The following is a 15,378-nucleotide window of genomic DNA, read 5'->3' on the forward strand; positions in this document are numbered from 1 at the left end:
GACAGTTTGAAGGACAAACGTCTTGAAATCCCGCTTTAACAGTGCATCAGAATTTCAGACGCACAAATCTCAAGAAGCAAGCTTCAAACAACAGTGCATTTTATTATTCTGTTCATGCTCACTTGTAAAAAGCTTAAAATAAAAAGATCAGGTGCGCTGGTTTCGTTTACGAAGAGATTTGTGCCCTCGAAATCGTGAGTAGGTCCCAAAGTCGGCCATTGTGGCGGCCATTATGGAATTCTAACAAGTCTGAAAAGCATTCTTAAGGTGAATCGGGACGCTGTGTTATTTTTCCTATCTTCCCTCTCTTTCTAACAATTTGCCTCGCGATTTTGAAGATGGTAATCTCGATTTCTATCGCACAGATGAGGCTGAAAAACAATCAGCATATGCACTGCAAGTGAGCATACACAATGATAGATTTTTGTTCCATTATATGAAGTAGAATCTGAGATTACCATCTTAGTAGCAACAGAGCAATGGCGAATATTTCCTCGACCGTCCCGTCCGCCCTTAAGGCCGCACGGGACGACGTGTAATTTTCCCTATCTTCCCTCTCTTTCTAACAATTTGCCTCGCGATTTTGAAGAAGCAAATATCAATTTTCACTGCACTGACGTAGCTGAAACTTTAGTCGATTGTGCTCCACAAGTGAGCAAATGAACGATCAAATTTCTAGTCAATAATATGAAGTAGAAGTTGAGATTTGCATCTTACTAGCAACAGAACAATGGCGGACTGTTCAACCACCGTCCCGTCCGGCCTTAAGGTCACGGTATTAGGGCATGGCACGGTGAAGTAAAATTTTGTGGAGCCCCGGGACCCATGAAGAAAGAAGAACATTTCACGAATCAGTTATATTTCTTTTGACATTTACATTAACTGATATCCTGTCAAACCAACTTTAGGTTTATAACAGAAAAAATAAAGATCAACTTAGTAAAACTATTAATAACCCTTGCTTAAAACACAAAGTACAACGAATTCTACCTGTAATAAGGTATGCTCCTGTTACTTACTCGTCATCGTCTGAAGAGACGATTGCAATCACCGCATCGGACAACACTGAGTTTGAAAATCCCAGAAAATCGGACTCATCCATCAAGCTTGCCGACATGCCTTCTTCGCCTCCATGGTCCTGATGATCTGGATTTTCTTCCTTCGGTACCATCGGCACTGGCATCAAGTCATAAGTCTGCTCTTCCCGATACAACAGCTGGTTTTTGTCCAAATGACTTCGAACCTGGACAAAGCCCAACACCAACGCAATCTGCCCCTGTGAGACACTCGACGAACAGGCCTTCTTCACGGCGTTCAGATCTACACCGGTTGATGGTACCAGCAGAAGCTTTAGCTTGATTTCTTGAAACAGTCCCCGTGACAGACCGACCCTTTCGAAGTCCGACCACCCGAAGCTAAGCCCATGTTTGATAGCATCGGCCAACTGCTGGTAGATCTGCATCTCCGTTTGGTGTCGGAATTTGGCAATCTCCTGAATGGAACGCCCCTCCTTGAACAGCGTCCAGGTCGTAATCTGGAAAAAGGTAATCTTTTCCTTCTCGAGTGGGTACTGCTGCAGAATCTGCTGGATGGTGGGCAATTCTTGCACCTTCAGGAGAATACAGTCCACGAATGGCTGGCCAAACTTTTGGATTTTGGTCTCCGAGAAACCGTCGATTTTGGCGCTCCTGAGCTCGTCCAGGGTATGGGGACGCATCTTGACCAGCTCCTGCATGGCGTTGCGTGTCGCTACCATGTGAGGTTTGCACCCATGCAGGATGGCCAGTTGACCCCGTGTCGTTCTAATGGCTTCCAGCAATTCTTCCGCGAATTTGGCTTTTGATGTGGTTGAGGGCTTCGTTGGCGGTGAGACGTTCGCGACCGGTGCTGGTTGAGGAACGTTTTTGAAGCGAATGACGCAATTGTCACAGCAATCCCGACGGGCAGGTAATGTGGTTTTGCTTCCTATAGAAAGAAAGAAAGAAAGAAGAGGAATCGGCTACACAGCTCTGGCAACACTTACCTTCAAAATAGTTCAGTATGAACTTCCGGCGACAGCTTTTACTCTTCAAATATTGGCGCATTTTAGACGACAACTCCAGCAACTGTTCACGCTGGTCGATTGCATGACTGTTCTTTTCCCGCAAATACTCATGTTTCCGGAAATCCTCCTCGCTCCAGTACATCACGCAGCACGCGGGTAAGCCATCGCGCCCAGCACGACCAATTTCCCGATAGTAACACTCAATGTCTCTGGCGGCCCCATAGTGCACAACAAGACGAACGTTGGAGTTGTGGATGCCCATACCGAAAGCAGATGTGGCCGCAATTACTTTCAGCTGACCTCGGACGAACTTTTCATGAATCTCCGTGCGTTTTTCCATCTCTATCCCGGCGTGATAAGCTGTGCAGTAGATGCCCTTGCCTGTCAACTGTTGCGATATGAGCACCGTTTGCGCGCGGGTGACACAATAAATTATGACACTTCCCCCGGGGCTACCGCGCTTGATGAGTGATACTATGTCATTGGCAAGATTGATGGAGATCTTGGTCTTGACATGGAAACTCAAATTCGGTCGATCGAATCCGGAGCATGTCATCTGGGGTGATCGCAGCCTCAAGCCGTTCACAATGTCTTTGCGAACGGTGGGAGTGGCCGTCGCTGTTACGGCCAGAATCGGCACGTCCGGGCAAATGTCGCGAATTTTATGCAATTCACCAAATGCCAGACGGTAGTCATGGCTCCACTTGCTGACGCAGTGCGCCTCGTCTACGGCAATCAGAACCAGCTGATCTAGAACAGACTCCAACAGAACCTTTCCTATAAATGTGTAGATCTTAGCATTGGAAGATGTCCAAAACCCAACTCAAACTCACCCATATCCTCGAACAGATACTCCGGCGTCACGTAAACCAGCCTGTACTGGCCGGCTTGAATCTGCCGGATGACTTCGCCATTCTGTGCCGGTCCCACCAGAAAGCAAGCCGGAATGCCGCAGCCCTTCAATGCCAGCACTTGGTCGTGCATAAGCGAAATCAACGGCGCTACGACCAGTGTCAGCCTGTTCAGGAACACCGCCGGATACTGGTAGAGCAGCGACTTTCCGCTTCCCGTTGGCATAACGGCACATTGGTCCCGTTTTTCCTCCAACACCGTCCGGATGATGTTCCATTGATGGGGGCGGAACGAGCTGTGACCGAAGCGAGCTTCTAGGAACGTCAGATGAGCCGCCGTCGGGTCCAAGTGGTGCGACATTGTTGTGAGAAACTTTGGTTTTCTGGAATTTTTAGCACTTCATACAGTTTTTACTGTAATGTTAAAACAAATTTTAACAGAAAACGAGTGGAAAATCCATAAAATAAAGGACAAAAATACAGAAAATACAAGACGCGAAAAAGTGCACTCAACTTTATTTTGAAACGATTTGTAACGGTTTATCAGTATTAGGCGATCCCTTCGTTTTAGGCTGCGTACTTTGAACACATATTTAATCCACCCACAGAGAAACAGACGTCACACTCTACTACAGTAGACGTTCACTCGGTGCAAACGGTTTAACTGCAATGCTTTTTAACTGCAAGTCCGCTAAGTGCAACAATTTTGCAGTTATCGCACCGCTATCTGTCAAAAACAAAACGTCAATAGAGTTGCGATGTTTTTCGGATGCACTACACCTGCATTGCGATGTTTTTGGGTGCATTCTGGCTGCGTCCAACAGCATTTGACAACTGTTTGACGGCTGTCAGTCGTTGCAGTTAGTGAATTTCATTCGGTAACTGAAACGTAAACATGTTGCACTTATCGAACGTCTACTGTACAACTTATCTGGCAGTGCAATTAACATTACAGTAGAGGTTCGCTCGGTGCAAACGGTTTAACTGCAATGCTTTTTAACTGCAAGTCCGCTAAGTGCAACAATTTTGCAGTTATCGCACCGTTATTTGTCAAAAACAAAACGTCAACACGGTTGCGATGTTTTTCGGATGCACTGTTTTTGAGTGCATTCTGGCTGCGTCCAACAGCAATTGACAACTGTTTGACGGCTGTCAGTCTTTGCTGTTGGCGAATTACATTCGGTAACTGAAACGAAAACATGTTGCACTTATCGAACGTCTACTGTATTCCAACAAGAGTTTGCTCAGGTAACCTTCCAGAAGTCCCCTTTAGGGTGTGAACCATTTCGCTTATTCGTTTAACTTTTAGTTAAAATTTGACCAGGCCCCTGGCATGAATGAAATTTATCGTAGCCAACATCTAACTGCCTTATACTCATATTCGGGCAAATTTAAACAAGCGTGTAATCAACAAACGCAGCTTTTGTTTGATGTTGTGAGCCATACACGAAAATCACATTCACAATGCGTGTTTGTTGGGTTGCTTTATTCAACTAATCGCATGCTCCTCTTACCGTACATTAATATTAAAGCGAGTTTGAAGTGTTTTGTGACCATAAGCGATGGAAAAAATGATTCCAAAAACTGATCAACAAACCAAAATAAACGTTAAACAAAAAATTGTTGATGTTTTCGCATTTGACAGTGGGCGCTATTTATTAGCGCCCAGGACATCCTGTCTACCATGATTCCAATGCATTGATATAGGCCGTGTCAGGGGCCTGAATTTGACACTTTGGTGGTTATTTTTCATCGGATGGTTAAAACTAACTACGAAGGTGGCCCATTTGAAATGTGACAGACGAGTAGGGGCCGATTCAAATATGACGTCCATCATTTTTCGGGAATTTTAGACCCCCCCCCCTCCCCCCTCTGTCACGCTATTTTGTATTCCTTATACATGGAGTGTCACACTTTCTCAGACCCCCCCTCCCCCCTAAACGATGGACGTCATATTTGAATGACCCCTAGTTATTTGGAACAAAATACAGTACGCAGCCAAATCATTGCGAACAAAAAATAACTATCGAACTGTCAAGACTAACCCTGGTCGGGAGTAGGGTTATTTTTAACCGGACGCAAAATAACTATCGAAGTGTCAAATTTTAACTAAAAGTTAACCGAAAAAGCGAAATGGTTCACACCCTTAGAGATTCTTTCAAGAGGATTTATACAGTAGACGTTCGATAAGTGCAACATGTTTACGTTTCAGTTACCGAATGAAATTCGCTAACTGCAACGACTGACAGCCGTCAAACAGTTGTCAAATGCTGTTGGACGCAGCCAGAATGCACTCACAAACATCGCAATGCAGGTGTAGTGCATCCGAAAAACATCGCAACTCTGTTGACGTTTTGTTTTTGACAGATAGCGGTGCGATAACTGCAAAATTGTTGCACTTAGCGGACTTGCAGTTAAAAAGCATTGCAGTTAAACCGTTTGCACCGAACGAACGTCTACTGTACCCGACCCGACATAGCTGCTCACACTAAGATCAGCTCGGTATACCGCATTTAGTTCACTACTGGACTGCGAACTGCGACATTATAAGTGCGAAAGCGTAAATAAAAGTGCGCGATTGCATCAAATCAGGTTGATGTCTTCGGCGCACTATTTCTTCAATCTATGGAGAGCAAGTGCTCTGAAGACACCGAGTTGATTTGATACAATCGCGCACTTTTATTAGCGTTTTCGCACTCGTGAAAACTAGTGCGATAGTCCAGTGGTGAACTAAATGCGCCATATTTTTCCCATCTTTTTACTGAGTTCTCAACAGCAGACTTAACTCGGTACGCTCGGTTATTTCTTTTGCGGATATAGGCCTTTTCATGTGACAGATCCGTGCATGCATTTGTTTACAAAGCTTGAACAACAGCTGCTAACACGAACGTGTCATCTTCATAGAAGAACTGTCAAACGCCCGAAAAAACCTGAGTGTCGCGGACTAACTCAATATGCTCTCTCATCGGGAGCCAAACATTGAAGATGGAGGTTATGTTAAACCTTGTTGAACCTGTGTGATTGATTGAAGAGTATTGTTATCTAGGTGCTGCGGATATAATCAAAACTGTTGTCACGATATCTCCATTTGCCGCTATCAAGCCGTTGGAAAGCGAGGAGAAGGATAAACATTGTTTTGAGCCTATTTTAGCAAATTTTGTAACAACTATCCATCAAAATTTCCATCGCGAATGGAAAATAATAAACTTTGAACACGAGAACAAAATCGGAATAATGGTGGATTGATCATGTTTACCATTTCCGAACAGCGTCGCGACGGCGTGTTTGACAACCGCGCTGAGAGAGGTGGTTTCAAGAAAATTGAACGCTCGTGCGTGTTTACAAGCTGTGTGCCGGGAGTGTGTAGGTGTATGTTAGCTAGCTTGAAAAATAAAACCGTTTCTATTCGCACCATCTAGGAAAAAACAGCTGATTTAAGACGTCACATGAAAAGGCCTATTCCGTTAATGAGTTACTGAGCTCAGCTAATAAACTGTCAAAAGTTACTGATGCACGGTAAATATCGTTACTGGTGAACGGTAAATACGATTACCGAGAGTACCGAGATAAATCTGCTGTTGAAAACTCAGTAAAAAGATGGAAAAAATACTGAACTCGGTGAAAAAATTACTGAGCTGGAACATCTGAATCTTAGTGTTTCGATCCTGGGACGAAAAGTGAGTTGCCCATCCCAAGCCGACTGGGTAGAAGCGAAACGGATTCTACGTTATTTGAAGCACACGTTAGACCATGAGCTGATACTGGGCATCAAACCAGATCCACTAACCGTATACATACGTTGACGCGGATTGGGCCGGAGACGCGAAGGACAGGAAATCGACATCTGGATATTTGCTGCAACTGAATGGCGGTTCAATATTCTGGAGTTCCAAGAAGCAAACATGTGTTTCACTGAGCAGTACGGAAGCTGAGTACATAGCGCTTGCAGTATGCTGTCAGGAAGTCCAATGGATTTTGCGGATTCTGGAAGATTTCTCTGTGCCAGTCAACCTGCCCATTAAAATTTTTGAAGATAATCAATCTTGCATTAAGCAACTACAGTTGACGTTCGATAAGTGCAACATGTTTACGTTTCAGTTACCGAATGAAATTCGCTAACTGCAACGACTGACAGCCGTCAAACAGTTGTCAAATGCTGTTGGACGCAACCAGAATGCACTCAAAAACATCTCAATGCAAGTGTAGTGCATCCGAAAAACATCCAAACTCTGTTGACGTTTTGTTTTTGGCAGATACAGTAGACGTTCGATAAGTGCAACATGTTTACGTTTCAGTTACCGAATGAAATTCACTAACTGCAACGACTGACAGCCGTCAAACAGTTGTCAAATGCTGTTGGACGCAGCCAGAATGCACCCAAAAACATCGCAATGCAGGTGTAGTGCATCCGAAAAACATCGCAACTCTATTGACGTTTTGTTTTTGACAGATAGCGGTGCGATAACTGCAAAATTGTTGCACTTAGCGGACTTGCAGTTAAAAAGCATTGCAGTTAAACCGTTTGCACCGAGTGAACGTCTACTGTACCGGTGCGATAACTGCAAAATGGTTGCACTTAGCGGACTTGCAGTTATAAAGCATTGCAGTTAAACCGTTTGCACCGAGCGAACGTCTACTGTATCATCACCAAATGTAAGTCGCAGATCCAAACACGTCGAAACCAAGAACCATTATATTCGAGAGATGCAGGCCAATGGAGAAATTCAAGCGGTATACTGTTCGACCGAAGAAATGGTTGCCGACATGTTAAGGACAAACGTCTTTAAATCCCGCTTCAACAGTGCATCAGAACTTCAAACGCACAAATCTCAAGAAGCAAGCTTCACACAACAGTGCATTTCATTATTCTGTTCTTGCTCACTCGTAATAAGCTTAAAATAAGAAAATCAGGTGCGCTGGTTTTGTTTACGAAGAGATTTGTGCCCTCGAAATCGTGAGTAGGTACCAAAGTCGGCCATAGTGGCGGTCATTTTTGGATTCTAACGGTCCTTAACTAAGCCACTTCATGCGGTGAAGCTACGTAAGTTCCGAGAAGCAGCTGGAATATTACCATCGAGGAGGAGTATGGAAGTAGGCGATGGTGACGCGTAGCGGCAAGCAACCCTAGCAACCTTAGCAATCCTATTTTGTTATCTATGTAGTGGTGGGAGTTCGAGTATTTTTTCATCATTGTAAACTAACACATGTTGAGTTTGAGTGTATTTTGCAAGTATGCGTTAGGAAATAAAAACTGGTTTCCCCCTTGAATTGAGACTTCTAAACTACACGGAGAAAAACTAAGCACGTTTGAAACAACAAACACGGAGAAAAACTAAGCACGTTTGAAACAACAAATATATTGGTTGAATTCCAAACTACAGATTTGGTTGTTTCTAGTTTGAAATTTATGGCTTTCAAACAAACATTTTGTTTGCAATGAACACATTTCTTTGGTTGTTTATACCTACGGAAACCCTTAACAAACAAACAATATTTTGGTTGTTGCAACCTGTCCCATTATGTATTTTCAAAAAAACATTAGTTTATTTTTATTAATGTTTGGGTTGATCGTTTTTGCTGTGCAACATTAAACACAAACTAAACTTTTAGGTAAGTTTGACCAAATACATAGGTAAACATAAAGTGGAGTTTTGTTTGGCGAAAAAACAACAAGAGAATTGGTTTTAAATAAACTAGATTTCCAAGTTGTCCGGTTTTGTTTATCTCGGTGACCAAACAATAGTTTTTTTTTATATAAAAAGGAACGCTTCCAAAACGGCCGGGAAATAAGTTGGAAGTTAAAAATCATTTCTTTCGAAATTAGCTGCCTAAATTGGAACTTATTTGGTAAGTAAATGTAGTATTTATAATGAATACTTGTTAAAACATGAATACTTTGTTTTTCAAAAGATGTGCAGCGAGGGTACAATCCATGGAGAAAATTCCTGACATGTCGGACGATGTCGGAGCCCATCGAATTCAAGCGATCCGATGCATAACATTTTAAGAAGCGGCTCCAAAACATCCAGTGGAATTAGATTCCATTCTGAAAATGATAATATACTAATCAAAATTAAGTTGATAGTAAATACCGAATAAGACAAAAAAATTAATATCTAGTTATATTTATTTGCTTAACTAATAAAATTGCATAATTTTTATGTTTCTGTTTTAAATATTTTCATAATAACATAAAAGAACAAATGGGGAGGGGGAAGCGGGGTAGTAGAAAAATCACGATTTAAATTCAATAAAAACTTTACTTAAATCATGCTGCATTATTTGTTGATTTAACCCAAACCTTGTTAAAGACAAACTAATCACTTTGTTTTAATCAACAAAAACTTCAGATTGTTTCGCAAGCTGTCAAAAGTGTGCAACCAAAATTTTGGTTGTTCCGAACAAAAATTGGTTGAAACGACTTTATTGCCTGTAGAATAAACAACATATAATTTTAGTTTGTGTTTACCAGGGTGAGTAGTTCATATTCACCAACCTTTTGTTTGTGCAAAATTCAACATAGCATTTTGGTTGAAATGAACTCATATTTGGTTGTTGTTACTAATCTTTTTTCTCCGTGAATATATTGGTTGAATTCCAAACTACAGATTTGGTTGTTTCTAGTTTGAAATTTATGGCTTTCAAACAAACATTTTGTTTGCAATGAACACATTTCTTTGGTTGTTTATACCTACGGAAACCCTTAACAAACAAACAATATTTTGGTTGTTGCAACCTGTCCCATTATGTATTTTCAAAAAAAACATTAGTTTATTTTTATTAATGTTTGGGTTGATCGTTTTTGCTGTGCAACATTAAACACAAACTAAACTTTTAGGTAAGTTTGACCAAATACATAGGTAAACATAAAGTGGAGTTTTGTTTGGCGAAAAAACAACAAGAGAATTGGTTTTAAATAAACTAGATTTCCAAGTTGTCCGGTTTTGTTTATCTCGGTGACCAAACAATAGTTTTTTTATATAAAAAGGAACGCTTCCAAAACGGCCGGGAAATAAGTTGGAAGTTAAAAATCATTTCTTTCGAAATTAGCTGCCTAAATTGGAACTTATTTGGTAAGTAAATGTAGTATTTATAATGAATACTTGTTAAAACATGAATACTTTGTTTTTCAAAAGATGTGCAGCGAGGGTACAATCCATGGAGAAAATTCCTGACATGTCGGACGATGTCGGAGCCCATCGAATTCAAGCGATCCGATGCATAACATTTTAAGAAGCGGCTCCAAAACATCCAGTGGAATTAGATTCCATTCTGAAAATGATAATATACTAATCAAAATTAAGTTGATAGTAAATACCGAATAAGACAAAAAAATTAATATCTAGTTATATTTATTTGCTTAACTAATAAAATTGCATAATTTTTATGTTTCTGTTTTAAATATTTTCATAATAACATAAAAGAACAAATGGGGAGGGGGAAGCGGGGTAGTAGAAAAATCACGATTTAAATTCAATAAAAACTTTACTTAAATCATGCTGCATTATTTGTTGATTTAACCCAAACCTTGTTAAAGACAAACTAATCACTTTGTTTTAATCAACAAAAACTTCAGATTGTTTCGCAAGCTGTCAAAAGTGTGCAACCAAAATTTTGGTTGTTCCGAACAAAAATTGGTTGAAACGACTTTATTGCCTGTAGAATAAACAACATATAATTTTAGTTTGTGTTTACCAGGGTGAGTAGTTCATATTGACCAACCTTTTGTTTGTGCAAAATTCAACATAGCATTTTGGTTGAAATGAACTCATATTTGGTTGTTGTTACTAATCTTTTTTCTCCGTGTAGGTATCTAGTGAACATTTTTGTTAGAACATAAGCATTTTTCAACCCTTCATCCTATTGAGCCAATCAGGAAACTTGGTCATTTACCAAGGCAAAGGCATTCGATATGTCTCAGAAGTTAAATCTTCTTATAATGTAATTCAATATTTGTATTGCGCAGAAGTGGAAACAAAACAGACTAAGCAATACCTTCTCTTACAGCTTCCGCTGTTTCCGGGGCCGCGGGGGATTCCACGATACCCGTGTCGTATCCGTAATCGAAACAATATTCATACCAGCCATTTCTAAGCCTTTGATGGCCGACTGAAAACGGGAATTAGAAGATGTACATAAACAGGTTCAGATGCAACTATTTATTGCGCATATCACTTACCATTCGTCCCGGACCAAGTCCCCGCACTGTCACCCGTACGCTTTTGTAGCCACGTTCAATGGCTTTCTGAAAATTGAAGAGAACCAGTTACAGAACAAATTTGGTTTTAGACTAGTTTTAAGGTTTTATAAACCCACCGTGCAAATGCTGATGGCCGTGGCTTGTGCGGCAATATTCGTTCCCTTGCGCGTATTCTTGAATCCCTCGATGCCACAGGACCGAATGAACTGCGGCACACCCTTGGCGTCGCATATCGTGATGATGGTGTTGTTGGGCGACACCCGTATGTTGCAGATCGGAATCTCGTTGAAGGGAACCCCATTGAAGAGGGTGGTCGGCGTGCTTGCATCCGGGAAAATGCGTTCTTTCCTGTAATGGGATGGTACTTTTGTAGGCACATACTCCGTGAGATGATAATTGGACCTACTTGGTAATCAGGGAATCGATGTCGATGGCGCGTTCACCAACCGTGCCCTCGTCCTTGCCGGGCAGCGAAGCGAGCATGGCTTTGCGATCTTCCACCTTGAGCAAAGCCGCACTCTGGTGGATGGTTCGCTTCGGGATCACCCGCAGCACGTTGGATAACATTTCCAGAGGTCTCAGGAACATTTTCACTAAATTTAAGCACTAATTTTCTACTAATTTAGTTGAATTTCTCCTGCTTTCGTAGGAGAACGTCTGCAGAAATGTTTACGCAATGATCAAAACAAACTCACGCGACTGCGGCGAACTGTCAAAGCGGTACAGTAACCACTCAAATTTTCGATCCTACAGAGTTGGCTGCGCTCTTGTGCGACATCGCATGTCGCACTGTCAAGTTTTTTCTTTCGATCCTCGCTGCTGTCTCTCTCCCTTGAATGTTGTGAAAATTTTCGTCGTCGCGCGAGGTGGTGCGTGTTTATCTCTGCGTGCTAATCGAAATAAAATCGGAAAATTTTGCGTTAATCCGGACGAAACGGTGACCGAAAAGATGAACATCGTTTTCTGAAAGTGATCCAGTGACGAATTCCAGCGGGGAATCCGTTCGGCACCCGGGGGCTGTAGTGCAAAAAGCGGATCGAATCGAATCACTTTCTTCGTTTCGTCGTCGTCTTTCACTGCGGTCGTGTTTGTTGTTGGGGGCGGAGGACGAGCAGCAGCCCCAACCCAACCCAACATCAGAAGAGGGCCCCGCGCAAGGAAAATTTATTGTTCAGCAGCAGCAGCAGCAGTGTTGTGAAAAAGAAGATGGCCTTTTCCAGCCACATCAGCGATATCGTCAATTTGAATGTTGGAGGAACTAGGTACGTAGGTCTACATAAGTTAAGCGTGATTAACTAAAACTGCATTCCGCTAGACTAAAAAAATCTAGGGGACTATAAATAGCAGTGTTGATATGCGTAGCTAGCTTGTTTTGTTGGTCTAGATTCCATTATCTCCAAATTGATTACTGTCGAATGGAACTCTGTTATTGTTGCCGCTCATATATCATCGTACATCGTCAACAATTACTAGACAGGGCAGATATAATATTCTATTAGATAGCCTGTGGAGGTATGCTGGGTATATCTGAACATTTCAATAGTCAAATCGGGTTTCAAAATATGTTTAGTAAAATTTTTCGCGGTGTGCAAAAAAAAAGTTGACAAAGTATCGGAAGTAATTTGTTGAAAATTCCTAGAAAGGTTTATGCATGAATTAATAATCATTTCTGTTGGAAAATTCTTAAGAAACTTGAAAAGTTGTTATAAAACTAAAATATAACTACAAACGTTAACAAAATCGCGAAGGAAACATATTCTAGATTTTTTTTCTAGTTCTCATTCAATCCAATGTTGCTATATTTTTAAGCAAAGTTGCGCACTTCATACATCTCATTCTCACGTACATACCTTCCGGATGAGCTTCAGAGTACCCTTACCCCCATTCCTTACCACGCCCAACCTAAAAGCATATGTGACCCACTAATCTCGAGCTGCCACGAGTATCCTGGCTCCGTCTCGTACTAACTATGTTGTATAAGAATTGGGTTGTTTAGCGAATTAAATATTGCCATTTTCTTTAGATTAATCGAAAGAGCTCATTTTCCTGAGTCTAAGGTGATTTTATTGCGTTCCAATTCCTTTGTTTTGATAGTCAAATGAACAAAACATTTTTAATTTCCTTGGATAGAATGACAGTTCAATCGATAAAGTGACAGTTCGCCCCGAACAAAAAATTTTCCCCATACAAACTTTAAATGCATTTTAAAAATAGTTCCCGGGCACCAAAAATGATGAAACTTTGGATTTCGACGAATTTTTGGAAGGAGATTCCGATTATGCAATAATCTGGATACCCCTAAAGAACCCAATTATATTTGTACATAAAATACAAACAATGAGTTTTGGCTCCGCAAAGCGTTAAACGCGATTGAGCCCCAAATAAATGAACTAGTTAAAAAAAATCTCATTCTCTGTAACCATCGCTACGATTAAGCTGAAGTGTTGATTGTAGTTTGCTTATAAGTGTATCAATCAGCTGTATAGTATGTACAAAATATTTGAAAGTGGTTCATTACAACGCCACATAATGGTATTTCGATAAATACTAAACTTTTAACCCTATGGGGTATGGATTTTTTCAAGCGTTATTATATCATTTTGTTTTTGAAAAACGGAATTATTTAACATAAAAATTTCAAAATAGGGTGCAAGATATTTTTTATGTGCTAGGTTCAAGGATCCGTCCGTAAGTTTACAATTATAAAGTCTACGGGTGTAAGAGCACCGCCACGGGAGTCCTCATCGCTATCCCTATTATACCACTCCTTGCCGGGTGCTATTTTAGGATAGCACCCATTGGCGTAACTAGGATTTTTTCCTGGAGGGGGCCCAGGGGGGGGGGCTGACTTGAGATAAATTTTAAGCGGGATGTGATGTGAAAATGCAAATCAGTATTGTAGTTTTGAGTAATCAAAATGACTGTTTTAGAGTTGTTCATAGTTTCGTAAACTATATGAGTACGAACAATTCTTCCAAGATTTTTTTTCCATAGCTTGCTTCAGTGATTCCATCATGGCTTCTTCCAGAAATTCAATCAAGAATTCATCTAGGGATTCCACTAGACATTTTTTCGAGGATTTTTCCTGGGATATCTTTAGTGGTTCCTCCAGTAATTGTTCCAGTGTTTTTTTCGAGGTTTCCTTCAGGAATTTTACCAGAGATCCTTTAAGGTATTTCTGCAAGTATTCAGAGATTTCTACAGGAATTTCTCCATATATGCCTTTCAGAATTCCACTACAGATTGCCCTAATAATTACATCTTGAATGAATTCGAAGTATTTCTGCAGAAAAGTATTCCTGAAATTATCTTAGAAAGTTTTACTTAGCGATTATTAATAAATACTCCAAGAATTGCTTGAAAAATTTGTTAAAAAAAACCTTTAGGGATCCTAGTATTCCTTCAACAGTTACTGCAGACATTGATTTCTTAATTGTTTTTATCCAGAAATATTCCTACAAAAATTCTTCCAGGTATTCGCTAAGAAAGCTCTCCTGAGATTCCATAAAGAGTTCCTCATGGGGTTGTTTCCGGGACTCCTCATCGGGTTTCTTCAGAATTTACTTCAAGAGTTCCTCCAGAAATTTCTTCTGTTATTCTTTCAAAAACGAATTACGGGATTATTTTAAAAAATCCTGCAAGAACTCTTGTTGGGATTCCTTCAGAAACTCCCCAAGGAATTAATCCAGGATTTAAGGATTCCTCAGGAATTTCAGCGGTTTCTTCAGTATTTCCCTGAGAATTCTTCAGAAACTCCTCCTGGAATTCCCTCAAAAATCGAACTTTGCATTTCATCAGGAATAAATCTTGAGATTCCTCCAGGAACTCGTCAAGGAATTTCTTCGGAAATTCCTCCCGGATTTTTTTCAAGAACTATTTCAGGTATTCCTCCTGGCATTCCTCTAGGATTTCATTCAGGCATTTCTCAAGGGACTCCTGCAAGAGTTCTACCAAGAATTTCTTCAGGAATTACCCCAGGTATTTCCTCAGGAATTCTTCCAGGAATTTATTCAAGAATGGATCCAGGATTTTTTTGTATTAATGTGTATTTTAACTTAAACGCTAATTCTACACTGGATCTAGGAATTCTTCCATGAATTATTCCGAAATTTCTTCCAGGGTTTCCTCCCAGAATTAATCCAGGTATTTCTTCTCTAGGGTTTCCTCTACACATTCCTCCAGGATTTATTTCATGGATCCCTCCAGAACTTCCACCGATGATTCCTGCAGTAATTCCTTCATAAAATCCTTCTGGGATTCCTCTTGGAATTTCTCAAGAAATT

At 40.7% G+C, this 15,378-nt stretch overlaps 3 protein-coding genes across 4 annotated transcripts in view; 1 reads left to right on the plus strand and 2 right to left on the minus strand.

The window, feature by feature from the left end:
- Positions 1 to 868: 868 nt before the first annotated feature.
- Positions 869 to 3,421, minus strand: LOC115259646 (bifunctional 3'-5' exonuclease/ATP-dependent helicase WRN). Its single transcript, XM_062849292.1, has 3 exons — positions 2,878 to 3,421; positions 2,024 to 2,821; positions 869 to 1,965 (listed from the first exon to the last, which is right to left on the minus strand). The coding sequence occupies exons 1-3, from the start codon at positions 3,254 to 3,256 to the stop codon at positions 1,016 to 1,018; spliced, it is 2,127 nt and encodes a 708-aa protein (XP_062705276.1). The 5' UTR covers positions 3,257 to 3,421; the 3' UTR covers positions 869 to 1,015.
- Positions 3,422 to 10,835: 7,414 nt separating this feature from the next.
- On the minus strand, positions 10,836 to 11,791 carry LOC115259414 (small ribosomal subunit protein uS11m). Its single transcript, XM_029859972.2, has 4 exons — positions 11,502 to 11,791; positions 11,212 to 11,443; positions 11,075 to 11,140; positions 10,836 to 11,004 (listed from the first exon to the last, which is right to left on the minus strand). Exons 1-4 carry the CDS (start codon positions 11,681 to 11,683, stop codon positions 10,897 to 10,899), a joined length of 588 nt encoding a protein of 195 aa, XP_029715832.2. The 5' UTR covers positions 11,684 to 11,791; the 3' UTR covers positions 10,836 to 10,896.
- A 118-nt stretch (positions 11,792 to 11,909) lies between these two features.
- The window catches only part of LOC115259822 (BTB/POZ domain-containing protein KCTD3), a 49,667-nt gene continuing 46,198 nt past the window's right edge, over positions 11,910 to 15,378 (plus strand). For both annotated transcript variants that reach the window (XM_029860627.2, XM_029860628.2), the window contains exon 1: positions 11,910 to 12,357. In XM_029860627.2, the coding sequence (XP_029716487.1) occupies positions 12,302 to 12,357 (56 nt within the window). In that variant the 5' untranslated portion in view covers positions 11,910 to 12,301. The remainder of the gene's footprint in view (positions 12,358 to 15,378) is intronic.

Source organism: Aedes albopictus, chromosome 1 (genome assembly GCF_035046485.1).
Source record: "Aedes albopictus strain Foshan chromosome 1, AalbF5, whole genome shotgun sequence".
In the NCBI taxonomy this organism is placed as follows: domain Eukaryota; kingdom Metazoa; phylum Arthropoda; class Insecta; order Diptera; family Culicidae; genus Aedes; species Aedes albopictus.

What these genes read in the sequence shown, in the direction of transcription:
- LOC115259646 (XM_062849292.1), bottom strand. Translation starts at nt 3,256, where the DNA reads ATGTCGCACCACTTGGACCCGACGGCGGCTCATCTGACGTTCCTAGAA. An exon ending in GTATCTGTTCGAGGATATGG is followed by an intron (nt 2,822 to 2,877) that starts GTGAGTTTGAGT and finishes ACACATTTATAG; the next exon opens with GAAAGGTTCTGTTGGAGTCT. An exon ending in CATACTGAACTATTTTGAAG is followed by an intron (nt 1,966 to 2,023) that starts GTAAGTGTTGCC and finishes TTCTTTCTATAG; the next exon opens with GAAGCAAAACCACATTACCT.
- LOC115259414 (XM_029859972.2), bottom strand. Translation starts at nt 11,683, where the DNA reads ATGTTCCTGAGACCTCTGGAAATGTTATCCAACGTGCTGCGGGTGATC. An exon ending in CGGCCATCAGCATTTGCACG is followed by an intron (nt 11,141 to 11,211) that starts GTGGGTTTATAA and finishes TTCAATTTTCAG; the next exon opens with AAAGCCATTGAACGTGGCTA. An exon ending in GACTTGGTCCGGGACGAATG is followed by an intron (nt 11,005 to 11,074) that starts GTAAGTGATATG and finishes TCCCGTTTTCAG; the next exon opens with TCGGCCATCAAAGGCTTAGA.